Source organism: Daldinia caldariorum (assembly GCF_022478825.1).
Source record: "Daldinia caldariorum strain CBS 122874 unplaced genomic scaffold F4812scaffold_3, whole genome shotgun sequence".
NCBI classification, from domain to species: Eukaryota; Fungi; Ascomycota; class Sordariomycetes; order Xylariales; family Hypoxylaceae; genus Daldinia; species Daldinia caldariorum.
Window position 1 is genome coordinate 2,331,150 of NW_025953039.1, and position 25,355 is coordinate 2,356,504.

Sequence of the window (25,355 nt, forward strand, 5' to 3'; positions counted from 1 at the left end):
CGTATCTGTACATTGCTCATCTTCCCCAAAAAGACATCCACAAATACGTTTGCAAATTAGTAGATACACGTGCACATTTCATAGAGATCGGCAAGCCGTCAAGGTCTGGCAACCACGAATTAACGTTTATGGTCACAGGGTGAGGTGATAGCTGAAAAGGGGCTTTGCAATAAGGTATTTCATGATAGATTATCTTCTTAGATCTTGAATCCATGCCTCTTAGGTATACGCATACGCAGCTAGTATATAGGTGAGTAGAGGTAGGTAGCCAATTGCCCCTGACGTACGGGTGACCCTTTCAAAAGTGATGTCTTAGAGAGACCCTGTCAGGTTGTCAACAGCTAGACAGCTTAGTCCGCCACCTGACAACGTACCGTCTTTATGTACATAGTACACTCAAAAGCCTACCTTACTTTCTATCTAGACTTTTAACTATATATTTCAGCAAAAAACTTGTTCAAAAAATACTGTAAATAATCCCTACATCCACTTAATGCAGAACTCGAATAATAATGTTTTTAAGCTTTCTAAAGGTTAAATAATCGCGTTGCAATTATAAGAGATATTTCGGGGTACATAACACTTTTGAGCTGTCAGTTGTTGCCAAACTTGGACAATGCCTAACAGGCCTAACAGGGGTCTCCCTATAGACATTACTGGTTCTTCCATAACTGCAATAGTACAACCCAATAACACCAATTTCACGGAAGTCCGAATAGTTGGGACACCAAAACGACCAAAGACACATCGACCTCTTCCAGGAGTGAGATATTTAGGGGAACATCTGTCCATTTGCCTACGTGTATAAATCGCATAACCATTGAAAATTGTAAAAGTTTATCAGTTGCAGGCACTCTAAACTCGAGACAGATGGGGATTTTTGATTGCCACTTATAGGGGTATTTCATGTACAACGCATATGTACAAATCTACCTAGGTAGGTAAGCACGGAATGAAATGACGCGACATGATAGGTACCTACCTCCTATGCAAGGGTTTAATTAGGACTGTATGAATTAGAAAGCTAATGTGCCGTTTACTGCAAATACCTACCTAACTTTTATAACACACTGAATATGACATGACGCAGTTATATATCTACTTCCCATCGAATAGCATGCAAGATTCTAACTAATACTTATCGAAGAAAAGAGTACCTATGTTTCGTGCAACTAAAGAAAAAGCGATCAAGTTGTATCGCACTGTCTACATAGAAGCATCTTAATAGATTAATTTCGTCATAGTTTGTCTTCCACGGACGTTGACCAAAAATATCATACTACCATCATCGGATGAGCATCATCGCCATCTTGGGCGCGCTGTCGTAGAACATACCAAGGCCGCTTATGTGAGACAGCGTTCTCGTACATTCTCGTGGGCGGGACAACCCGTCGGGACTTATGGTGTCTTAGCCGTCCCCTGGTAACATAACTATAAAAAGAAAAGAAAAGAAAACGACGCATATGGTTTCAACATGGCGGTAGGATACACATTCCACATATGTGCTTGGGAATTATCTCTACTAGGCTTCCTTTGAGTTGGTAGGATGTACCAAGAGTTCAAGTCACAGAAGTAGCGGGGGGAGCATGAGATGTTATCAATTCAGCTGTGGGAAGTAGATTTGGATGAGGTATAGATCTCATTAACGGGGAACTCCCAACTCCACAAGACACGTACATGTAATGTAGCAATACCAAATCAACCCAACCAGAACGCCATTCCATGCGCTTCGTCCTCAAAAGGCCAATTACTTCTTCTGACGTTTTAGGGCGTCCTCGTCGACAACAGAATCTTCCATTTCCTCGTCATCTAGATCTCGACTTCTCTTAAGTCCCTTCATCTTCCTCGTCTGCAGCTCGCTAAGATCCTGTCTGCCAAGGTGGATGCGGCCGATCTTGTCACCAATGCTATCCGTCGTAACGTTCTTCTTGGTCTTCTCTTCGCCCACCTTCGCCGTCTTCATGGCTTCCTTCAGTACTGCCTCTTCGGGTTCCTGCATTCGGCCGACGCGGAAGTCCATTCGGGGGCCCATCTCCTCTACCTCAACTCTGGGGAGACGCTGGCCGCTGCGCTTCGTCGAAATAAGATATATGCGCAGGTGGATCGCCGGCTTCACAGCATCGCCTACGGGCTCTTCGGCTGACACAGACACGATGTACTGTAAGCCCTCCACGTCAATTTTGTCGCTTGTGGTGTCGCCTTTGAATAGATCGATCAACATGCTCTTAACCATAGTATACTCGTTTGCCACGGGGCTCTCAAAGGCAGTGCCAGAAAATAGCATCATCGGCCGTAAACCAACAGCAAACTTGCGCCCTTTGAACTGGGAGATGCGCCGGAAGCTCTCCGGGTCTAGGTGTAATTCTAACATATCAAGGATCTTGCTTGCGAACGTGCGCGCCAGGGTTAACGTGTGCGGGCGCTTCTTGGAGCTGCTGCCAAATACGAGCAGAGATGTATCATTCTTCTCGCTGAAGAATTCGAGCGAGGCGGGATCTTCAAAGGGGTGTATGGCATTCTTCTTGGTGAATTTCTTAGCGAGCGGCTGGCGCAAGGAATAGAGGTCGGTTAAAGCATCCTGTACGACTTGCGAACAGGTAGTTCCGCGGCTGAAGCCTCAATCAGTACTTGTATATATGATGTGATATACGAAAAATTCATCTCGCAATACGGTAGACATAGATCGAATAACATACAGGAAAAGAGCCGTCTTAGGATTCTCGACTACTTTCGGCGCTTTCTTCTCGAGTGCTCGTTTCGAGCGCGCATTGCGGGGTTTTCTAAGGTAATCCGGATTAGCATATCGTGCAATTTTATTTTAACATGAGATGAACCCGTCCGTACATTTGTCTCAACATTATGAATGTACTTTTATATTGAGCTTTTTGGTTGTTGTTTTAATGTTGTTGTCGCCAATGTTTGAAGTTCGTGCAAATGGTCTTCCAATTGGAGGGGATCTAAGGAAATTTTTAGAACGGCAGAACTTTTTTTAAGTGGGTACATAACATAATAAGCAGGCGGTGTAGCAAGACATCGCTCTTAGCTCCTTAGGTAGCACCTGCGCCTTACACCTGCATTTCTCCAAAGATCAATCAGGGTCTTTTCTCCACTAAAATCTACCTAGGTACAAAAACAAGCATCTTGCCAAATACTTAGGTACAATTCTTTTTCTACCATCAGGCTTAGGTATTCCCTTTCACCGGATCCATTCAGCTACGATATAGTGCTACGATTTTTCAAGAAAAATATTATTCAATACTTAAAGCTAAGGCTTTGTCGCAGGAAGACTCGTCGAGATAGTCGAAACATACCTGTTAGTGTCTCAAGCTTCATATCAGGTATCCAGACTGCAAAAGCTAATGCAATGGCATTCTTGAAACTAACAGAATAGTCTTCCTGTTTCCAAGACAGAAACGGCATTGATCGTTGAACTAAGTTGGCTAGGCAATTTAGACTCGAGAGAATGGCGTACGCAATACCCATCTTCATTCCCGAAATACATGGAAGTAGCCCCGCGCAAAAACATCCAGTCAAATAGGTTTTGGGGTGTCCCTTTAAGGCCGTATGGCTTTCTGTCGAGATAACCACCCCGCCTTCTGCCTAGCTTTCAATCGGTTTTGACCATGGGAAACAGTACCTAACGTTACTACTAACACTCTACATTGGCGTACGCTACACCAATCGTGTAATGGCCGCACATTGAAGCTTACCTTGCTTTTGAAGTTACAGTTCGAAACCTCTGATTTCATATGAACACGCATCCGCTGATAAGTTTACCTCGCCTAGATACCCAAAGCTGTCAAGGCAGATAGAAACAACTTATCAAGCCAAGTTCAAACGAGGTGTCCCCGTTCAAGTCTATCTTGCCAGTGTTTATTATATACCTGTAGGTACCTACCTTAGGTAACATGGAAGCATGAGTCTAGCAGACCATAAACCTGTGGTGGCTTTGCTCGGTGAGGGATTGGGGGAACATGCAGAAGCGAGACGACCCAGACTTAAATGGTACGAAACAACATCCTGCCAAAATTTTCAAACGTAGCGTTGACCCTGGAACACGTGTTTCTGTGTGGGGGTTTGAACGACCGCACGTAACCGCACAAAATGACAACTACCGGAATGGATACCTACGCCGTCCAACACCGGTTCGCAGCTCTAATCGCTTCGGGTTAGCATCATATCTAGCAAATTATCATAAGCATAGAGCACGGAGCCGTCACGGGCACGTTAACTGTTTTTAGTATCCCACCCACCTATCATTAAAAAAAAAAATTATATCAAATCGACAAAGTTCGCCAGTCTGAAGCTGATTAGATGTGCTGGATGTGTCATACTAATAAAGTAACAAGCTGGGTAATATATACGACATGGCAAATGGAGTTTATTACCAATACTCGGGTCGGATATGCATATTGCATTTTACATGCATGATGCTATGAGAGTTGGGTAACATTCCAGATATTGATACTTCCGCTACCCCGGCCGAAATTCGCCGGAATAGTCAATGCTAAGCCGATGAGAAAAAGCTTCGAGAAGCTTAAACTTATTAAACAATAACCACGATGTCACTTCATCAAAAATCGAGGCCTGACCCCGGCAGTCCAGACGCCATCTAAGCCTCAAATTGCAAGGGCAGCGCAATAACACCGAGTCGCCGAGTCCCAAATACTACTATGTACGTCAATAAGCCTCCTTTATCTTACTTGGGCACCTCTAAATCTGGCAGCAACATCTCCTGATCGGCAGGCCTAGAAAGTAAACCGCGCATAGACAGACAGTATACTATGTAATGAAAGGCTGAGGTAAGGAAAACTAAGGCTTGATCAGGGAACTATCGCCGCTGGCAGATTGACGGTTTTGAGCTTAGCTGTAGCTTAGCTGTCACACCAGCTTGTAAACGGCGACGGATTCTACGGGCCGGTATACGTTCCACAAGGCTGGGTCTCCAGAGTTACGTTACTAGTGAATTCTAATTCCTTTTGCATACCTACGAAAACATGAGATGTGAGAAGAAATTTGTACCATGATCAGCGCCATGCAGTCCCTTGATAGATGATCTTAGCTTCTCCTTACCGAATGGTAACTTCTCTCTTGAAGATATACTAAGTCTGGGGTTTCCTCCCTTTTCGAAAATTTCTATGGTTCTGTGGTGTCATTCGTTTTGTTCCCCCCCCCCATATACCCCTTAGATCTTTGGTTTTACGATCGGGCAGGATGCAGTTCCTTTCGTTGCTTTTGCTATGCCTGACGGCATTGCAACCAACGCTGGCCGTTCTCGACGTTACAGGAGCCCCTGCTTGTGGTGTAAGTTCCTCAGGGAAGAGACAAGGAGCGCGGGAGAAAGCTCTCCGGCGAAAGGTGTCTGTGAATGCCTGGCTAAAAATTGTCTAGTTAAAATGTATTATGACATCGATGGCCAACTCGGACTGCTCAATAAGCAACACAACATGTATCTGCACGACTGCGTCGCTACAACTCCAGATCGCCGAATGCGTGACCGCGAGCTGCTCCATACGTGATCAATTAGGTACCTAAGTTATCAGAAGGACCCGGCCGATTCTATGACTGACGTGAGTGATATTAGCTACGAAGAAATTCTCCTCGGAAACGTGCGGCGTGAAGAGCCAAGATAGACGGGACCTTGTCTGGATCATTGCGATAACCTTCGGGGCGCTTAGTCTTCTAGCTTTCATTCTACGATGTGCTGCAAGGCTTATTGGCTCGCACGACTGGGGCCATGATGATAGTGTTATGTGTGTGGTTATGGTATGTTTTTGTGAACTGGGACCTCCTTATCAGATCGTCTTCTAACTTTCTCCATAGATTCTCGAGATCGCCCTCGCGAGTCTTTCCATACCTCGTAAGTCACTTGTTGGATTATCTCTCATGTTCTCATCCTAATAATTCAAACTAGTTACCCAGCACGGGCTTGGTTTGGACATGTGGTTCGTGCCTCATGATGATGTAACAGAGGTCCTTCGTGTAAGTTACCTACCTCCTAGCGTTTAGGTGTTGGCAATTTGTAAGAGTCGGGAATTTGCTACTAACAGAGACAAGTTATATTATTTCGACGAATTGATATACATCTCATCCCTCGCTCTAACCAAAATCTCTATTCTCATATTTTACCTGAAAGTCTTCCCGAAGCGGTCGTTTCGTCTAGTCACCTACGGCTTAATAGCCCTCAACTTGTTGTACGCCCTCACGTGGGACTTCCTTCTGATCTTCCAGTGCAGGCCAATCGCCGGAGCCTGGTTGCAATGGGACAGCGAAACCGAGACGCAATGTATCAGCATCAACGTCCTGGGATGGTCTGCCGCAGCTGTCAACATCGTGTTAGATTTAGCTGTCATTATACTGCCGCTCCCTGAGCTGTTTGCTTTATCTCTGTCGCTGAGGAAGAGGTTGCAAATTATTGCTATGTTTGCTGTCGGTTTCTTGTATGCGACCCCCCTAAAACTTGGTACCAAATGGCATACACTAACCTCCCGTATAGCATCACCATTGTCAGCATCGTCCGCCTTAACTCCCTCATTCGATTCGGTACTACACAGAACCTTACACGTAAGTGCTTTTCCTAACGAGTACTTTCTTCCTAGGTATCATCTGGCGGCAATCCTAACCCACCTGATAGAGGACTACGTTGAGACAGGGTACTGGTCGACGATCGAAGTTCCCGTAGGCATTATCTGCGCGTGCATGCCGGCCATACGATCGCTCTTCAGCCTGGCGCTGCCGAAGGTCTTCGGCACCACGCGCGCGGGCATCGGATCAACATTCAACAGCTTCGGCCCGTCCTCATCCGGCAACCGGCTCGACTCGCGGAACAAGATCAAGATCAAGCAGGAGTGGTCGGTGCTCAGCGAGGGTCCCTTTGACGTGGACGCCGAGCCGCACGGGCGTACCCCCAGCGACGTCGAGCTCCTGGACGTGGGGGGCAAAACGGCTGCTGACGGTAGCGGCGGGGGCCGCCCGGCCGCCCGGAAAATGACGCTTTCCAAGCACGACGGCGCGTGGCGGGGCATGAGCATCCCGGAGCAGCAGGAAGAATCGTATAAGTCGGATGTTTTCACGCGAGAAAGAGAGTTGTCGTAGAGAAAAGCTGGTGGCACAATTTTTGTATACGTTAAAAAAATTCCACATTGATCCGCTACCTAAGGTATTTCGCCTTTATAGACTTTATCTTTCGTCCTTAATTTGTACCTATGCCTATACCCTACAGGTTTAAAACGGACAGTACATTCTCTCTCCGTGAAGCGGTTACGGAGTTGAGGGCAGGGCTGGGCAGGGCTGGGACGGGGTCATGGAGGGACAAGGGAGCGTGGAACCGCGAGGCCTGACGAATTTAGGAAGTCGAAATGCTATTGGTAATTTTTTATTTATTCGTCATATTCCAGCTCGGTCTTACATTTAACTAGCTCAGTTCTGGAACGAAGCTGCTTCCTTATGATACTAGTTCGTCTAGTTTGTATGTTGGTCCGTGTGGTACCGGGTATACAGTTATCGAGATCGTGGTTCATGTTAAGCATCTGACCTCGTGTAATACCATTTGAGCTTTTGATTGCCTTAGGTACCTACCTAAATTAGTTCTTAACAATGTACAATCGTCGTTCGTACTTACCTTCTATGTATGGCTTTACTCTGCAGCAGATATAGGTTGCGTATACCTCCTACGATGAATAGTACAGACGAAGGATCTGGATTCAAGGAGCAGGATACAAGCCTTGATGGCAATCGTATGGTCGCGTGATGTGCTACAAGTCCCCTTCATTGTAACGGCAATACGTATTCGGACGCGTAAGTTCATAGACATCTATAAATGTGCGCCCGGAATAGGGGCTAAAACAAATGTCATAGAACACCCCTTTTTATTAGACCCGACCCGCCAGCACCGACAAAATGGTCCACTTCGCCACCGCTACAAAAGTCGTTGTCTTCATCCTCAACATTGTAAACGTACACTCCGCCGCCGGAAAAATCTGGGCGCAGTTCTGCGACGACACGGCGTGCACGGAGAACTGCGGCGTATCGATCGACGTGACCGACCCGGGTTGCCTGAAGGGAGAAGGCGAACGCCAATCGCTCAAGTTCCACGGGTCCGACTTTCTCGGCACTTACCTGGTGCACTCGCCGGATAACAGCTGCGGGTGCCAGCAAGACTGCACGGAAATCTCCCGCAACGCCCCGCCGTGTATTGATATATCCGGAAAGGCCTCCTCGAGGTCATATCGCTTCCAACGTACTACTTGCAAGGTGGAAGAAGGGGGGGCTGGGGTTGGTAATAATTGTAAACCGACGAATCATGTCACCTCGGCTTAAGGAAGCACAAGATGCATGTATATTTTCGAAACGGCCGGGGATTTTGGAATATCATCAGACTATATGTTCTTCTTATTTTCTTAGGACACTGGCTACACTGCTGCGACTCAACGCTTATAGAAGAACTGCTTAGTACTTAATGCATGAGATATGGTCTGTATCTAATACATGTTAGCCTTATATTAGGTAGTGCAACATGTACTGCAGGTGCCTTGTTATTCCTCGCCTTTGTCTTCCATACAACACGTTACAATGAAACTGTGATCGCGTGGTAACTTTCTTCTCATTGATTATTCTCAATCTCTAGTTAGGCCTTCCCCTAAACAGAATATTTGGTTAGAGACCTTTGCTTACAAGTTCATACGAAGGCTACCCCCATAAACGAACCTCGGAGATGGAAGGAAGACCCTCTATCCGGCTACGTATATGAGCTCATACAGGGTACAAGATGAGATACACGCGCCAAAGCACGTTACTATACACTAAGAGATGTCCTAGGGCGCGCAAGCCTAGGGCGCAAAAGCCGAGACCAACCCAAGTTTTGGTCATAATACCGTGCCAGACCCAAATGCCCAACACAATAGTACTTTGGTAGAAAAAAAAAAGAGACCCCAACGCCGTACATGCAGATGACAACGGTTTGTCAGTATTACCGCGTCCCGTATCCACGGATCCCCCCCAAGATATTCCGAGAAGAAACCGTCGTGTTCAAATGTCCGGGTGTACCTGTTATTACTCTTGCTTCTCCTTGGCGTTCCCGACGAATCGCTCCTTCATAGATAATTGCTTCCCTCCCATTGACTTGAACTTGTCGATAAGGGTCTTCCTCGAGTCTAGCTCGGCAATGTCATCACTACCTCCGACACTCTTGCCATTGATCATGATATTAGGCACCGTCTTACGTCCTGTCTTAACCCCTAACCGTGCCTGTAGTTGTTTGCCTAAGGGATGCTCGTCAAGTTCGACAACGTAAGGGGCGGGGTCGATGGAATACTTCTCGAGAAGGACTCCCTTTGCCCGTTTAGAATAAGGACAGAACGTTTTCGAGAAAATAACAACTAAGTAGATGTTAGCGACGGGGCAAGTGTGATGGATAGCACATTAATCATACCAGGTGATTTCTTCAGGATAGCATTAAGGGTTGCTTCGACTTCACGATCCTCTTCCGACTCTTTGCTATCCTCGTTTTCTTCTTTCGAGCTTCCCTTTGAACCCCCTTTCTTCTGCCCTCCGGCTGAGCTTCCTACACCAATAACCTCGCTTGGGGCATCCGGCTTCAATGGCGCCTTAGCATTAGCCAAGTCCTTGGCCTTCTGCTCGGCAGCGCGCAGCCGATCGGCCATATCTTTCGCTAGCTGCTCGTCGTCCTCGTCGACAGATCCATCCCCATCCTTGTCTTTTACAGTCGAATCAACGGTTGTTCCTTTGCCGCTCATCACAACTTGCCCAGAACCCTTTTGAGAACCTAGGCCATTCATAGTTTTGCCAAAGAAGTCGTGTACTGTTCGGCTGTCGCGGGGAATTGTTGATCGCATCTGGGATGTGAAGAATAAGGTGGTAATGACAGCAGCTAGCACCACCATCATGAGGAGGCGTACTCTCCTAGCCGAAGGCATTCTGAATTGATGGATGCGAAGCTACCTAGGTACTTAATTGAGATTCAATCGAGGGTTTGTTTAATTATTTGTTTCGGCTTGGGAATTACGTGGGCGATGGGACGATTAAAAGAAAGGAATTGCAACCTTTGTAACAATTAATATGATGTGCACAAGTGTTTATCGGACGGCCGGCGCAAACATGCCTCTATATCGATTGAATTATGTCGCCGGTGGTACCCGCCCCCAAACGTCGATCAATAGGAGGCTTAAAAACCCCAAATTTTGGAAAACGAGCGGGAAAGGATTAGAAATTAGGGCGTTTAGAGAGAGAGAAAGAGAGAGTAGTTTCGAAACGGCTTGGAAGCTTGGATACCATAGGATCTTTTGAAGATCGGCAAAGGGTGGAATGGAGATCCGGCAAAGACTAAATGTCGACAATAGGTTTTTTTTTTTTTTTCTTCTTTTTTTCTCGAACGGAGGCGGCTAAATGCGACCCTCAGCGCAACACGCTATTAAATTAGTCCAATCCAATCGTTAAGTAGAGATGGTGAGTAATGAGCCAAAAGCAACAATATGTTGGCCGCGTATGTGCCAATGATGTGCGAATGAAACGGAAGGTTAAAAATTAATGAATGGACTTAGAGAAGTTGAAAACATGAGACGGAGATGCTGCAAGCTAGGTACAAGCTGCAAGAAATGACGAAGTGCGGTTTTCTTTCGCCTTTGGTTCAAACTTTAAATACCCCCTGTACTTTATGTACCTACCTTCTACCTAACCTAAGGTAAAAAAAGGTTATGTACGAGTTTTACTAACCTTAGGTACCTCAGGTATGTATGTCTAGGCCCCGCCATCCTGGTTAGATCGGCATTTTTTTGTGGTCCAGGGACATAAATTCAAAAAATAGGTAGTACGACATAGCCAGATTTCTACTAAAAGCTTAGTCTCATCTACCAGGGGAAAAGGGGTCAGCCAGGTACCTTATGAAATAGGTACTTATGTACATGCTACTTTACATTTACATCCAGCACTCCCATAGTAATTCCGGCTCCCGTGATGTCTTCCCCGGCACATCACCGCGTTCGATAGCGCAGATCTGGGGTAAAGCGCCCCCCCTTGCCCTTTCCTATAAAAAAGCTTGCACTCGTCTGTCGTTCATATAAAATCCCGACTTCTAACTCGGGAAACCTTATTCTGTTCGAATATGAGAATGGAAGCAGTATTTGGTTTCCGAGGGTTGGGAGGGCCTTGTACGACCATCATGTTACGGGACAAGCAATAAGGCTGGGCCCGTGACGGCTACGCGCATTCGAATATTCTAGGGCTACCCAGCTTTGGTCTTCCCGATATATTAGAGCTTCATTTACTGCTGTGAGCATTGTAGTAGTGACAACCATTGATTGGTAAGGGTAGTTTGTGGACGGAATATTATGCAAGTAATTTTTGCACCATATTCACACTTGTGTCAAGAGAATTTCATTGATCTGTACTTGATGGTGACTTGACTTTTATGTTAATATTGGACAATGCCGTTGCTATTTAATTTTAGTTGGGCATCTACAGTTGAGCATCTCGAAGTGAAAGACCAAAAAGCACTCACCTGGAGAAAACCAGGGTTGAATGGTTGAATGAGCTAAGATTAATTGAATTAAACAAAGCTAACAACCTACGTTGCAGATATTAAAACAGGTACCTAACGCTAGGTAACGACAATATACGGTACGTACCCAACGTAAATGTACGCGACTTCCATAAAAGTCCAATTCTTCTATTAACAACCCCGACGTCATTAGCAATCATGCAATGTATTCAATGTTGTAGAAAATTAAATAGACGCTGTGACCAACTAGTTTTTGTATACGTACCTACGTAACTGATAAGAAAAGCCCCTCGTGACTAAGCGTGCAGCTGTACGTACCATTCACACAGCTGTAGTCGTCCCGTCTCGACCCGCTATCGAGTGATTGCCTGACTTACTGACGCTATCTCGAGGGCGTCTTAACAACATTGAATACATAGGATCATGGAAGGTACGATTGAATTGATGCAAACCTTGATGGCTCCTGCTTTGAGAAGGTACGTCAGACCTAATTGCAAATTTGCATATAGAAGTTAGAAGTTGCCCATCAAGGTGTTCCTTCCTAAGGTGTTCCTCCCTACGCTGAACATAAAGGACTGTACTTTATCTTGGGTCTTCATATAAACGATACTATATATGAACACCTTTCTTACCTTACTCTTCCTCTAAGAAGTCGTTTATGATCATTGACTTCAAGTTATGAATTGGGAAATAGTTATAATATTTCAACCTGTTCGCTAACTTTACCGCCTCACTTTTCTTGCAACTTTAGCATCAGCATATTACTATTTCCAATCATTCGTTCATTCATTCATTCATCCAGCAATTAGTCTTTTCGCAGCATCATAGCATCACCGCCTCTCTTATTGCGCAAAACACCCCTTTTCTTTCCTTTTTCCTTTTTCCTTTTTTCTTTCTTTCTTCTTTCTTTTTCTTCCTTTGCAAAGTTGGCTGGGCCAGTCTCTGTTATCCTAGTGCAGACCATTCTGTCACTTCAAGATGCCTTGCATATTGCCGGAATTGTTCCTTGAGACCGCGCAGCACTTGGATGTCCAGTCCATACTCAAGCTCCGCCAGACATGCAAGGTAAGACTTTGACTTTGACAACCTTCTTCGAAACTTGTATCATTTATACGTATTGAAGCAAGCAACTAACCAATCTAAAATATAGAAGTATAACGAGCTCATCACAACATATGAACATTCATTATGTTTAGACAAGATCGCGGCTTTCGCGGTTCCGCCCCCTGGAGACGTGTTCTCGTCAGAACTGGGCATACGACGCGTGCTCAAGCATGGAAACTTTGAGATGGTAAAGGAATTAGAGACTCGTCAATCCCGAGCCAAGAAGATTCTCACCGCCTCTCTTTATTCCAATCTTCAGTCCCCGCCAGGCTTGGGAGAGCTTACCAATCCCCAGCAAGAACATCTATGCTCACTGTTGGAACGTGCGTTTGCACATTGCGATTCCATTGCAGACATTGCGGCCAATGCGCCTTACGGACCGCCCCAGCCACAATGGTATAAAGATACCTTCAAAGATTGGTGGGTTAATCACAGCCTTCTTCAAGGCTTTAGGATGCTAGATCCTTATACCAATTACCGTGCACGCCCCGCTCAGCATGAGTACATTCGGAATCTGTCTAAACAGGATTGCACCATGGTTTACTATCTGTTATCTGTGATGGGATCGGGCTTCGCAAAATTCCACATGGATTGGCACGACTCGGATCCCAGCTTCTACGAGCGCATCACTGTATTCGAGGAATGCATTTTGCGACACGGATCATGGTACGCGTGGGCCCACATCTTTGGAGGTCTTGAATGGCGTGATACCATTTACCCTTTCGATAGGGTTGGACTGGCCGAGCTCACTAGTTTTGAGTTTGGCGAAGAAGGCGCCCTACCTAGTCTGCAGTCAGTGCTGATCGATCGATTCAACAACATGTACAAGTGCCCCGAAAAAAGCTTGAAGACGCTACAACAGGTTGTTAAGCATTTGATTACCGGAGTAATTGACGAGGACACCCATGAAGAACAGGCTGAAGAGCAAGACCAGGCTGAAGAGCAAGGCCAGGCTGAGGATCAAGCCCAGGACGAGGATGAAGATCAGGATAGAGAGTTGATTCATGAAGAGCAAGAACAAGATAAATTAGATTAAGATAAACAAGATCAGGGACAGGAGAAGGGCGGGAATCAAGATTGAGGATAGATTTGGTTTTAGGACCCAGGGATATGGCAAGCGTACAGGACTAGATGATGGCGTATTCTTTTCTTCGAGTTTACGACAGGCTGATGCGCGAGGCTATTGGTATATCCCGGTTGTTTACCCCGTTTTGGTGGGGGGATTATTAAACATCTCTTGATTTCTCCCTTGCATAGCGAGCCTGGATTAGATGTCAATTCGATGAGTCAACTTTTATTTGCTGCAATGTCAATATAGCGATATGTGCTAGATGTGATAGATGTGCTCAATTGCCATGCTGTGTCGGTGTTTAGATAAAGGCTGGGGATACCATCCATGCTTCTAAGGGATAGGCGGTCTGAACGTGTTTTGGGTTGTAAATAATAAATAACAAAGACTGCAAAAACTTCTTAAAACAGTGAATACCTACCTGGGCGCCGGGATGTCTATCGCAGTAGAGGATTTCGAATTAATAGAAGCGACGTTAAGCAAGCCCACCAATTGAAAACTTGTGAGAAAATAGAATTCGAGGCTGTATAATAGACGGTATAATACCATTGTTTTGATAGGTAGTCACCTATAGACCCTACTAGCTGCCGGCGCATACGTGACCGCATTTCCGGGAGCGTTTCACGCCTGGCAGAGATATCTGTAGGACACGGCCCCAGTGGCGGTATCCGATATGTCATGCATTCTCGGTGTCTCTAAATGTGTCATCATATGATTATTGGATACGGGTGCTTAGGGTGGGTAGGGTAATGTCCGTGAGTCAAAATCGTGGATATTGACGGCAGAAGGAGATTTGTATTAAAAAAAAAAAAGTTTCCGGCTGAAGCAACTAAGACGAAAAGAGGCAATCCCAGACGAAACGCTTTCACGCACTAGACTAGTGGTACAGATAGTTAAGAGACGGCGGCCCCGGGCCCCGTTCAATTGTTCGGTTGGTGCCGGCACCGGGCCGGGGATAGGTATAACATTAGATTAGGTACCTAAGTACCATCGCATTATATACCAGATCGCATACATTACTACCTTGTACTATAGAGTCTAGACGTCTATATTTATTAGCGTGAGTCACCCGGCGGACGGAGATCAGCCCCGAATTTCTAAGCCGCTCTTTTTTTAGGGGGGGAAGGTTGTTTCGGGGAACAAATTGGGGATCTTTGGAGATATTTGGGGACGTTGTTGATTGGTGATGGTAGCTTTTTTTCCCTCCCTTTTCTTTCCTAATATGGCATGTTCCTACGCTAAGATGCGTCTTCGCTGGTGCCGGGCGCGTTACTATGTATTATCTGGTTTGGTAGCCTTGCCAGAATAGAATCTCAGATCCGATCTCGCAGGGCGCCATGAAGATGAAGCAAGGATCCATCCCAGATGTCCAAAATCTAAATGGCCCGTCCAGCTGGGTCCAACTGAGAGTTTACTTGGTACAGGTAACTTCTAAGTTCTGACAAAGACATCTGGCAACTAGCCTGACGAGTAAATGAACTTTCAACAACTACTATGTAGGATGTATCGTATAGCTGTTGTAATAGGTATTATTAGACTTACACGTTGAATAGAATTAAACACAATGTAGCCAATGATTAATAAAATTCGATACTGCGTCTGCAGCTTCGCCGGATGGCTGCTTACATCTGGTGTAATGGAGGTATAAGCGTGCCATCACCCGCCTCCATGCACTGCCAAGCATCACTACAAGCAACTGCCTCTGACCAACCATGTGAGGGTAAATTATTTGCGTAGCTTCATAGTAGTGCGTCTATCACATTGTCAGATATAATATGCGTCATCAACCCCTGTTGTATGTGCAATAGCTGCCTATTAGTCACGTCGGCATACCACGGTACAGTGTAGAGTAGGGACCCTAGAAGTCGTTTATAAAGTCGATGCCTTTTTTCTTAGGTTGATGTATCTATCTTCTATCAGCATCAATACCATCATCATCATCATCGTACTATCTTTGGTGTACAATCTAGCAGCTCTTCAATAAATCCTACAAGATCTCCGATACAGACAAACTATTCTCAGCCTTTCCATTAAGCCCCTATAATCAATACCACAAACCCCTGACGAAAAGAAAACCCCCATACATCCATATCAAGATGTGCCAAGATTGCTGCCGAACCACCTCGGCCGCCGTCTCGATGTCACTGGCGATGACAAACCCAGAGCTGATCTGGCCGCATCACCAAGACCAAAAGAGACAGGCGGCCCAATGCCAATCATCATCAAAAGCGCAGACCCAGACGCCACAGTCCGACGTTAAGCCCTCATCCGCCTCGACCTACTCAGGTTCGACCACATACTCGATCGACAAGGAGAAGAGCCAGGGCGACATCAAGCAGAAGCGATCCATGCGCCAGCGAATCAAAGAAACCCTGAAAGACCTCGGACGACCCCCTGCGGAAAAGCCCGACCAGAAGAACGACCATAAGAACGGCCAGAAGGACAAAGACTTGACGGCTACAGAGGCAAGGAAATGAATTATATTCAGTACCTGCCATGGGGTTATACGAAGCATCATCCATCCATTTATCTTAATAGGCTGGATATCTGAGTTAAATATACATCGGAGTACATGTCCTATGAGGATCTTGGTAATGATAATTATATTCAACTTGCATATAAATGATACCTACCTACCTACCTAGGTACATAGGTAACTAAGGTACCTAAGGTACCTAACACAATATAAAAGACTCCAAAATTGAAGTTTTAGGATCTGAAAACAATAGTAGCTTCCATGCACGAACTTATTCGGAATATTGTGTCAAACTAGCTCGTCCAAATTAGAAAACTCGTTAATACGCAACGGTTTAAACATTTTGATTAGGTACATCTTACATTACTATTGAAAAACCTTATGAGTTACATCTTCAAAAACAACTAGGCGTATAAGATTCCCTACTTCTATATAATTTTCGAAAATAGGAGGTACGTATACTTTCCTCCCGCTTAACAGGTCCATCCATACGCTCCAAATATAGAGATCAAAGGTAATCTAACATAAGGCCACCCTTCAGTTAGTTAATATAAAAGCTCGAACTTTAAATTAGACCCGAAAGACCGCCAGCCCCTATCTACAATACCAAACAGCCGCCTGGCTTACAGCTTTCTCACCTATAGTACATGTACCGAACGGCCGCCGGGCCTGCAGCTCCCTGTGGCTATTGGGTTAATTGCCGGTTACTCCCCTTATCCCAGGCCTTAAAGTGTATAGATGTGGCTCGTAGCTCCTCACCGTTCGGGTTACAGACATGCAAGTGATGTTGCACATCTTCAAATGATATGCTGCTATCTCCCGTGAAGGCACCCTCTGTCTCCGGGTCAAGTCGACTAACATGTCTGCTACATATTATACCCACCATTGCCTCGGGGCTCGGGATTAGGCTGTGGTTGGATACAATTACGTTAATGAATTCAAAGTATCATCAAAGTGAATGGATGAAATGCGACTTGGAAATGTAGCGAGTGAGGGATGAGAGGGGGCTTTATACGAAGCGTAGTCTGGAAAGTAGTATGGAAAGTAGATGGTTGGAGTGTGCGACGTAAGTGTTGATAAAGGGGCAGTTGGGAGGGATCTCTATGCTGTTGGTTCGTTTGATGCTAGCCGATGGTGGCACAGCAGCATGCGAATTCCAGTCAATATTATGAATGAACGACTCTTTTCCGTGACTAGTCGTATTCGCATTGGCGTAGTTGGCGGTGGGATCGCTAGCATCACGGTAGCTATTGCTCTTGTGAAGCACCCTCATGTAGATGTTGAAGTGTACGAGTCGGCTCCCCGGTTCTCTGAAAGGGGTGCTGGAATCGGGCTTTCCCCAGTAACGCTCGAAGCCCTCGACGACATACTGCCCTCAGCGATTGAAGTGCTGAAGACTCCGGCCGGGTGGTGGGATTGCAGACGCTTTGTTCCTCTCGAGGAAGCGAGGTCGGCAATCGGAGATGAATCTTTCAAGGTCGATCACCAGTACGCCTGGCTTGGTGAGGGCGCAGCCATGCTTCACGGCTTTGTTGAGAACCGAACTATGGTGCAATGCATTCATTGTAGCGGTTATTGACAAAAGCCGCTCAGTCGACCGGAAGCGAGAACTTACAAGACAGGTGCTTGAGGATGCCTTGCCTGCAAGTCGGTATGAGGGGCTAATTGTTCTGTGGCCAAGATAAAGAGGCTGGACTCAACCCAGGGAAAGTGAGGCTCACAGCAGGGGTTCCGGGTCCTCAACCGGTCCGTTTTCATAAAAACGGTTCCGAGGTGGAGTCAGCGAGCCCGTGCCGAAACGGAGCATAGGGGATTAATGTGTTCGGACTGGTAGAGCCTGATAAGGAAGGTGGATCGGGATGAGTAAGGCATACACGGTCGCGCCGCATAATCAATATTGCTTATTTATACCTGGGGCTTGATCTATAGGGGAAAAGCTCACAGGTTAAAGGATCACTGTGTCACGGCTAAGCCACAGGCTTCGCCGTGTGGCGCATATCCACGGGGCGACGCCCCGTGGCTCGCCCCCCTTGTGGCCCGTGCGCACTGGTATTTAGGTACGCGCGCGTCGCGCGTACCTCCTTGTAGATCTTTTCCTTCTTTAAGCTATTTACACTTACGAATAGAGATTGATTACTTAGATCCCTGTATCTTATCCCTACTCTAGGACGTGATACACTGTTAGGTACTTGGTATATCTTATTCTGCGATGATTACATTATAAAACCAAAAACTGAGGCTTATATCTTATACTAATAAGACAAACGGCAATTCACGTCCAAGTGAAATAATAGGTATATTTTAAATAGCATAAAACATAAGAAAAAAAAACCAACGTGAAGAATATGGTGAATAGAAATCACTAACACTTGGTAGATTCAAAGTATCTAATGTGAGACAATACAGACGTGGCTCAACGGAAAGAAAGAAAAAAGGTCGACTTGATGTTAAGAAAAAAAAAAAAAAAAAAAAAAAAAAAAAAAAAGAAAGATACGCTGTTGGAATTTTGAAGAAACAGCAAAAAGTTATGATCCCTCGGGCCGGAATCGAACCGGCGACATTTCGGTAACAATTTTTGTACAATTACAGCCGAACGCGATAACCAACTACACCACCAAGGGATGGCGGTTCGCAATTATTACGGAAGGAAGTGGGCTTCCTTCCGAGGGATAGTTGCTGGTGATGGCGAGAGTTTTTAAACGGGTATATATACCTAACCCTAAGAGGGCCGCTATGCTACCTTTTTAACCAATTAAGAATAGTTGAGGGTGATCGATGGGTGGCTTGTGCGCATTTTCTCTTTGTACCTAGGTACCTTACGGACAAACCTTGTAATCACATGCAAGATGCCTCTAGAATTCTACGTATGACGTATGACACCTATAGTGATATAAACCAATCTCCAACTCGCGATGTAACTTATACCGGAGGAAATTTATTAATTGTGCAATCATCTCTAGTATATTGGCGGTTAGGCACAAGTTTAAAATCACAGTCTTGATAGAACATTCTTTAGTAAGTGGAAGCAGGTACCTAAGGTAATAAAACTCGCAACTTGTTACTTTTAGAGACATGTAAGGTACCTTAGGTAGGTAGATGGATGCTTGCTCATGTCCTTCAATTAGAAGACGGAACAAGAGAGTTAAGATACACCTCGATGTTCGCATACCCGGAACTGCTAATCTTCATCGCGTCGCTCGCATCCCGCGGATCCAGCCCGTGCGCCTCTTCCCACGCGTCCGGGATCCCGTCCCCGTCCGTGTCCGTCGGCGCCCGTTCCCCGGAGCTCCCCGGCAGGGCCCCCGCGTTCTCGGAGCTGACCAGCTCGCCCTTCTTCCCGAAGCTCTGCACCTCCGCCACGAGGCCCTTGTCGACCTCGTCGCGCCCCGGGAAGTTGGCCCCCACGTTGTCCAGCACGAAGGTCACCGCGTCCGGGGCCGCCATGAGCCGCTCCGGTCCCGGGTAGTCGAATTTGGTCTTCTGGATGTCCATGTTGCTGTAGCAGCTCGTCTGCACGCAGAGCGGCGACCCGTTCAGCGTGCCGTCTTTGTTGCTGTCGTAGTAGTTCTCTGATACGTCTGATATCTTCAGTTAGCATTACCTCGGAGATGGCAATAACTAAGGCAGGTAATGCTTACAGCCGTGGAAGTTGGCATTCCCTCGTGTGAACGCGGTTACGCTTGTGCTAGGCCCCGAGATAAAATAGTTATTGATAATGTTGGCATGGCTCTGGCCCTCACTATCACCGGCGATGTAAGCACCGCCTCCTCCCCAATTGTAAACGACCTGAAGAGCGAGCGGGAATGTCAGAAATCAGCATATCCACACCCACCAAGGGGCCGAAGGTCACGCCCGATAAGGCTTAGGTTAGTTACATACATTGTTCTGGAAGTCGTTCATACCCTTGACTTTGGGGTTCCTCGTCTTGTTGTCGATGTACAGGTTCCTGAACAGGCTGATACCGAAGTCCGACTGCATCAACCCGCCGCACGAGTGAGTCTGCAGGCCCTGGCCGATGATCGTGTTCTGCACCGTGACGTTGTGCACGGCCCCGTTGATGGAAAAGGTCTCGTCCCGACCCCAAGTGACTGACACGTGGTCGAAGATCATGTTACTCCCATCGGCAATAGTGATACCATCTGTTGGCGGTGTTTTAGTATGTGAACCAATTCGAAGCTATCCACGGAAAAGGGAAGAGTTAGATAAGAGGTACCTTTGCCGGCATCACCGCCTTTGCCCATGCGGAATCGGATATAACGCACAATGGCATCGTTGGCATTCGAGAACGAGACGCCATTGCCATAGATCGTAATTCCCTTGTTGAATTGTCAGCACAGGGCATAAAACATACTCGATATATCCCCAGCGGATAATTGTTAGGTAGGTACCTACATTACTAGGAGCCGTCTGACCGGCAATGTAGATATTTTTGGAGACCGCAATCCGCTTCGTTATTTTTATGGTTCCCCCGACGTCGAAGACGACAATGCGATTTGACTTCGACACGGCGTCGCGGAAGGATCCTGCCCCAGAATCGCTAGCATCCCTTCGTGAGAATACTGAATCTGTGAATATGCGCGCGACTACAACTCACTTCAGGTTTGTCACATGGTAAACCGACCCCGTTCTACCGCCAACCGCGTTCCGACCAAACCCTTCCGCTCCAGGAAATGCGAGAAGCGCCGATGCGTCCGGGACGAAAGCCGCCAGATAGGCTATGGTTAAGAATTTGAGGACGCCCATAGCTGCAGATGAGTCGCTCAGGAGTAAGGGATTCGTGAGAAGATCTCGTCTTGAGAATACCTAATCTCGAACATAGGAGGGAATAGCTTGAAGTTAAATATCTTTAACCCTATGCACCGAAAGAGCTCCATATTCCTGTCCGTCGCTTTAAATATTCCGGGGCCATATTCAGGAGTTCAGGAGACGTGGGGATGACTATGACCTAACCCGCTGGCAATGGCGTGTTACCGCTGTCAAAATTGGGTAGAACGGCCGGGATGAGAGTCACAATACGGTACCTATGCATTTAACGGACCCCCTGGCTCCGGCACAGGCTAATTTTCGCACCACTTATGCGAGATTGAAGGAGTATGCCACCGGGGCTCCAAGCAGAAAAAAACAGTTACATGTCGCCAGTTGTAGTATCGCAGCTTAACAAGATCCATTTTATAATCGGACTCTGGTTTCGCCTTACTCTTGCTTTTTCCTCCCTAGTAGCTAGCTGGCTTGTTCTTACATAAAAGCCAGGCAAACAGCACTTGGAATAATCACAAAGTCATTTTAAATATTATGTGAATAACTTTTATCGACTTTGTATGAATACTACCTAATCTATTAAGTTCAAAGTCATGATCGTTTTGTATACCAACATTCGCTAAACCAGAACCGCGACCAAAGGATAATGAGCTTAGTTGAGCTCCCGTTAAAACAAACACCATGATAACGAATAAACTTCTGAAGTCATTATTGAGTCTTCATTATTACATGTCTCTTCTATCTTTCATACATCGCCCAATATTATTATCCGCAATGGGTATCTACCATCATTAAGAAAAAAAAAAGGGGGGGGGGGAGGGGTCATCAAATGCATCCAGATCATCTACCCTGGTATCGAATCAAGAACGTTTCCACCCAGCCGTGCTCTGCTACAGCCAAAGGAAAAACGACAAAAAACAGGTAATTATACGCAATCGCACATTGATATCGCCTTTACATCTCGTCTTCGAAGAATTTAATCAGCGTCCTGGCGCCGGAGACTCCCAGACCCATGAACGGGTAACAGATGTAAACCGGATCATGCTTCACGCCGAACTTTTCTCTGAATTCGCTCTTCGCCACTAGTTTAAGCTGCTGAGCAACTGTCTTATACGTCCGACTTAGGAGCTTAGCCTTGATGCCGTTGAGATTACTTCCGATAAGAAGCTCGTCCATGGCACCGGCACCGAAAGTCACGCTGCTAACACCTGTAGCTACTAAACTTTGGATAGCGTGGGAGATGAGAGCTTCGATACTGCCAGATGGCGAGCCGGGGAAGTCGAGCGCAAACTTGATTTGGTATCCGTGCTCGGGGGAGAGGCGATGCAAAATGACAAGACCGACGATTTCGCCCGTTTTGTCTTCGGCCCACACGTAGCGCCGATGCGCCATGGATATCCAAGGCTGCACTTCGGTGATGTGGACTTGCTTACGTCCCTTGCGGCTCTCTTTCCAGTCGACGATGCGCTTGTCGCACTTTTCGCGCACGTCGTCGGGAACCGACTGACCAAGCGTCGTCTCGTGTATCTTGATCTCGGCCTTCTGGGCCTGGCGCTCCTTCTTGGCGACCCTGCCGGCATTTTCTATGTCCACGCGCTCTTCAGCTACACACGTCAGTGTTCTCCACCCAAGCTTCTCGCCGAGAATCTCTTCTACTTGGGCGGAGACCAGAATCCAGATAGGCCGTAGGTCCTCGCTCTTTTTCAAGTATTTGAGAAAAGAGCTGATGACAATAGGATACTGACGTGGGTCGCAAAGAGGGTTACCCATGATCATCGCGTACCCGTTCTCCTCGGCGTATCCAACAGCTGCTCCGGTCTCAACATCCCGCCAGACCTTGTACCTTTCGTCGAGCCAAGACGTGTTCGTTGCATCACCGTAGTTTACGATTAGCTTGTCTAAGTCAGGCAAGTGGACGTGATCGTGCTCCCCTTCGAACGCGTATCGAATAGTGTCAGCTTCGGGGAACGGAACCTTGCCGTTATGATCTGGCTTCTTCGCGGGGAGAGATTTCGGATCTCTTGGGAATAAGGTGGCGTTTCGTACGTCTCCCAGGTTCAATAGCAAGAATAGCACGCGTTCAAGACCAATACCGCATCCTGCGTGAGGCGGCGCGCCCCATTCGAAGGCCTGCATATACTCTTCCATCCCTTCTGGATTGAGTCCAGCTTTCCTCATCCTCTCAGCTAGGATTCTTGGATTATTGATTCTCTGGCCTCCTGTTGTGATTTCTTGGCCGCGAAGGAAGATGTCGAAGGAGTTGGTAATCGTCTCGTCATTCGGGTCCAAGTGTGTATAAAATGGTCGTGCTGATGCTGGGAATTTGTCGAGGATGAAGTAGTCAGCCCCATATTTCTCTTTGACCAGCTGTCCGAGCCGGATCTCTGCACGAGTTCCGAGGTCCTCGTTCTCAGAAGCTGGTTTCCCATCATCATCCGTCCACCCGGACGAGTTTAACAATTGAATTCCCTCCTTAAAGGTAAGACGAGGTGTCTGGTCCAGCCAGACTAAATCCTCGTGGGGAAATCTCGTCTTGATGTTATCAAGCTCTTTGCGGTACCGCGCGTAGACGCCCTTGAAGATGGTCTTCAGCATTTCGTCAATCACGTCCATCGCCTCGTGGTAGTCTTTTTGAATCGTCATTTCTAGATCTAGACCGGTATACTCCGTTAGGTGTCGATGGGTATTGCTGTCTTCAGCTCTGAAAACGGGCCCAATTTCGAAAACGCGACCAAAGTCGGCAGAAATCGCAGCCTGCTTCGCCAATTGCGGACTTTGCGCCAAGAATGCGGTTCTTCCAAAGTAGTTAACTCTGAAGACCTCCGCACCTGACTCGGTTGCCGCAGGCTGGAGCTTGGGCGTTTGGATCTCAATGAACCCCTGCTCTTCTAGCGAAGACCGGAATAGGTTGCATATTCCTGAGCGAATACGGAAGATGCTCTGCATGACTGGGGTTCGGAGGAAGACTAGCCTGTTCGCAACACGGACGCGGTTTGAGGCGGCCAGTTGCTTCTCGTGAGTGTTTTCGTCTTCTTCCACCTGCTCCATGTTGTATACATCAATGGGTATAGGACTCTCTACTGGAACAAGGACGTGCATGCTATCGATCAGAATCTCGAGACTATGTATACTGCAGGTTTTTATCTGTTCTGGCGGTTCGCGCACAGTACCCCGAATGTGTACTAGGGACTCGGTATTAAGATGCTCGGCCCATCGTACGAACTGCTCGGAGACAACCCCCTCTCGAACTTGTAAAACACCTTGTACGGTATCGACCTGTTGGCGTAACAATATGAAAGCCAACTTCGCACTTACGGATCGCACGTGGTGAAGTCGAGCATTGAAGCTGATAGTCTGCCCAACATGATCGGGCGACAAATGTTCAAGGAGGAAGGAAGGCGGTATGGCTTCTTCGGTAAGCGTACCATAGCTTGATCGTAATTCTGGTGGTTCGCTGGATAAGGCTGCCTGTTCTTTCTCCTTACGCTTTGCCTGTAACGATCGCCGGTTCTCTTCTTGTAATTCTTTCTTGGCTCGCTTCTCGTATAATGCTTTTAGATGCTTCTTATCTGCTTCTTCGTCTAACGCATCCGTGTCGCCGAGGTGGATTTTGGTGATGTGATTTTTGGCCGACGAATGTCCAACCACTCGATTTAGTAAGAGGAGAGGCTTCTTCAGCCTAATTGAAGGCATATTGATTGGTGATAGTGATGATGGAATGGGTATCTCGGCGACGAAGCTTCTATTACTGCGGGTATCAAGATATAAGGAATAGAGGGAATTACAAGGGTATTGTGGAGATATACCTGTATGTAGGTAGGAGCTGTCTATGAACGTAAGAAGACGCTCGAAGGAGAGAGTAAAGATAACGACGAAGTTGATGGCACTAATGAATGCCGGTGGACTTTGGTTGGCAAAAGTCAAAAGTATGCAATGTATTAGGCAGGAGGTAGGAGGTAAGAGGCAGGAGGTAGGTAGGAGGTAGGTAGGAGGTAGGTATACTGGGCCTGGTATAATAGGTATTAGGTATAAAAGAAACCTTGGCAGGAACCTGGTTGATAGTAGAAAGCTTATTTAATTGTCCCTGGCTTTTGGCTTGGCTTACTAGTAGATTCTTCTGGGATTTACTGGTAAGGAATTCGGCAAGTACGGTCATGTGAATTAAGTTATTGGCCGTGTCAGCGGTAGTTGCTACCTTTTACCTTCTTGACAATCATTGGAATGTGACGAAATCACTACCTCGAAGTTTCCACCCGGAGCAATTAGACCGTGCCCGTACGGGCAGCCATAACCAATTAAAGTTTGTGCTGCCCTCTGTATTTATCCTCATTTGGTGATTTTGCTTCTCGGAGGCGCGGATAGGCGCATTAATGCAGGGGTTTGATGACCATTAATAATCCAAGTTCGAGACTTTTTATGGAGCTTCAAAAGTC

The 25,355-nt window shown here is 46.6% G+C and overlaps 9 protein-coding genes and 1 non-coding gene across 10 annotated transcripts; 5 read left to right on the plus strand and 5 right to left on the minus strand.

Annotated features, from left to right (window-relative positions):
* Positions 1–1,454: 1,454 nt before the first annotated feature.
* Positions 1,455–2,945, minus strand: F4812DRAFT_419405 (Brix-domain-containing protein). The gene is made up of 3 exons (XM_047933332.1): positions 2,845–2,945; positions 2,697–2,780; positions 1,455–2,609 (listed from the first exon to the last, which is right to left on the minus strand). The coding sequence occupies exons 1-3, from the start codon at positions 2,856–2,858 to the stop codon at positions 1,748–1,750; spliced, it is 960 nt and encodes a 319-aa protein (XP_047793212.1). The 5' UTR covers positions 2,859–2,945; the 3' UTR covers positions 1,455–1,747.
* A 2,045-nt stretch (positions 2,946–4,990) lies between these two features.
* On the plus strand, positions 4,991–7,470 carry F4812DRAFT_419416 (uncharacterized protein). The gene is made up of 8 exons (XM_047933333.1): positions 4,991–5,304; positions 5,392–5,527; positions 5,585–5,766; positions 5,824–5,860; positions 5,915–5,982; positions 6,058–6,440; positions 6,497–6,564; positions 6,635–7,470. The coding sequence occupies exons 1-8, from the start codon at positions 5,215–5,217 to the stop codon at positions 7,093–7,095; spliced, it is 1,425 nt and encodes a 474-aa protein (XP_047793213.1). The 5' UTR covers positions 4,991–5,214; the 3' UTR covers positions 7,096–7,470.
* Positions 7,471–7,861: 391 nt separating this feature from the next.
* On the plus strand, positions 7,862–8,319 carry F4812DRAFT_469378 (uncharacterized protein; the record flags this gene model as incomplete). The annotated part of the gene is made up of 1 exon (XM_047938874.1): positions 7,862–8,319. The coding sequence occupies exon 1, from the start codon at positions 7,900–7,902 to the stop codon at positions 8,317–8,319; it is 420 nt and encodes a 139-aa protein (XP_047793214.1). The 5' UTR covers positions 7,862–7,899.
* A 732-nt stretch (positions 8,320–9,051) lies between these two features.
* Positions 9,052–9,935, minus strand: F4812DRAFT_456910 (glutaredoxin; the record flags this gene model as incomplete). Its single annotated transcript, XM_047937072.1, has 2 exons — positions 9,052–9,377; positions 9,431–9,935. 2 exons carry the CDS (start codon positions 9,933–9,935, stop codon positions 9,052–9,054), a joined length of 831 nt encoding a protein of 276 aa, XP_047793215.1.
* Positions 9,936–12,409: 2,474 nt separating this feature from the next.
* On the plus strand, positions 12,410–13,890 carry F4812DRAFT_282496 (uncharacterized protein). Its single transcript, XM_047931045.1, has 2 exons — positions 12,410–12,580; positions 12,666–13,890. The coding sequence occupies exons 1-2, from the start codon at positions 12,494–12,496 to the stop codon at positions 13,653–13,655; spliced, it is 1,077 nt and encodes a 358-aa protein (XP_047793216.1). The 5' UTR covers positions 12,410–12,493; the 3' UTR covers positions 13,656–13,890.
* A 1,566-nt stretch (positions 13,891–15,456) lies between these two features.
* On the plus strand, positions 15,457–16,401 carry F4812DRAFT_419424 (uncharacterized protein). Its single transcript, XM_047933334.1, has one exon. It carries the CDS (start codon positions 15,785–15,787, stop codon positions 16,163–16,165), a length of 381 nt encoding a protein of 126 aa, XP_047793217.1. The 5' UTR covers positions 15,457–15,784; the 3' UTR covers positions 16,166–16,401.
* A 104-nt stretch (positions 16,402–16,505) lies between these two features.
* Positions 16,506–18,076, plus strand: F4812DRAFT_419425 (uncharacterized protein). Its single transcript, XM_047933335.1, has one exon. It carries the CDS (start codon positions 17,213–17,215, stop codon positions 17,741–17,743), a length of 531 nt encoding a protein of 176 aa, XP_047793218.1. The 5' UTR covers positions 16,506–17,212; the 3' UTR covers positions 17,744–18,076.
* Positions 18,077–18,695: 619 nt separating this feature from the next.
* On the minus strand, positions 18,696–18,785 carry F4812DRAFT_t48. Its single transcript has one exon. It is a non-coding gene; the product is annotated as a tRNA-Tyr (tRNA).
* A 357-nt stretch (positions 18,786–19,142) lies between these two features.
* Positions 19,143–21,170, minus strand: F4812DRAFT_282561 (polysaccharide lyase family 1 protein). The gene is made up of 6 exons (XM_047931046.1): positions 20,759–21,170; positions 20,557–20,701; positions 20,378–20,480; positions 20,044–20,303; positions 19,803–19,950; positions 19,143–19,742 (listed from the first exon to the last, which is right to left on the minus strand). The coding sequence occupies exons 1-6, from the start codon at positions 20,905–20,907 to the stop codon at positions 19,282–19,284; spliced, it is 1,266 nt and encodes a 421-aa protein (XP_047793219.1). The 5' UTR covers positions 20,908–21,170; the 3' UTR covers positions 19,143–19,281.
* A 283-nt stretch (positions 21,171–21,453) lies between these two features.
* Positions 21,454–25,171, minus strand: F4812DRAFT_419430 (aspartyl-tRNA synthetase). The gene has a single exon (XM_047933336.1). It carries the CDS (start codon positions 24,613–24,615, stop codon positions 21,877–21,879), a length of 2,739 nt encoding a protein of 912 aa, XP_047793220.1. The 5' UTR covers positions 24,616–25,171; the 3' UTR covers positions 21,454–21,876.
* Positions 25,172–25,355: the final 184 nt, after the last annotated feature.

Coding starts and splice junctions, on each gene's coding strand:
- F4812DRAFT_419405 (XM_047933332.1), bottom strand. Junction 2,610..2,696: donor CCTAAGACGGCTCTTTTCCT/GTATGTTATTCG, acceptor TTGAGGCTTCAG/CCGCGGAACTACCTGTTCGC.
- F4812DRAFT_419416 (XM_047933333.1), top strand. CDS start 5,215: ATGCAGTTCCTTTCGTTGCTTTTGCTATGCCTGACGGCATTGCAACCA. Junction 5,767..5,823: donor GTGTTATGTGTGTGGTTATG/GTATGTTTTTGT, acceptor CTTTCTCCATAG/ATTCTCGAGATCGCCCTCGC. Junction 6,565..6,634: donor TACTACACAGAACCTTACAC/GTAAGTGCTTTT, acceptor CCCACCTGATAG/AGGACTACGTTGAGACAGGG.
- F4812DRAFT_282496 (XM_047931045.1), top strand. CDS start 12,494: ATGCCTTGCATATTGCCGGAATTGTTCCTTGAGACCGCGCAGCACTTG. Junction 12,581..12,665: donor AGCTCCGCCAGACATGCAAG/GTAAGACTTTGA, acceptor TCTAAAATATAG/AAGTATAACGAGCTCATCAC.
- F4812DRAFT_419424 (XM_047933334.1), top strand. CDS start 15,785: ATGTGCCAAGATTGCTGCCGAACCACCTCGGCCGCCGTCTCGATGTCA.
- F4812DRAFT_419425 (XM_047933335.1), top strand. CDS start 17,213: ATGGTTGGAGTGTGCGACGTAAGTGTTGATAAAGGGGCAGTTGGGAGG.
- F4812DRAFT_282561 (XM_047931046.1), bottom strand. CDS start 20,907: ATGGGCGTCCTCAAATTCTTAACCATAGCCTATCTGGCGGCTTTCGTC. Junction 20,304..20,377: donor AGGCGGTGATGCCGGCAAAG/GTACCTCTTATC, acceptor CACCGCCAACAG/ATGGTATCACTATTGCCGAT. Junction 19,951..20,043: donor TGAACGACTTCCAGAACAAT/GTATGTAACTAA, acceptor CTCGCTCTTCAG/GTCGTTTACAATTGGGGAGG.
- F4812DRAFT_419430 (XM_047933336.1), bottom strand. CDS start 24,615: ATGCCTTCAATTAGGCTGAAGAAGCCTCTCCTCTTACTAAATCGAGTG.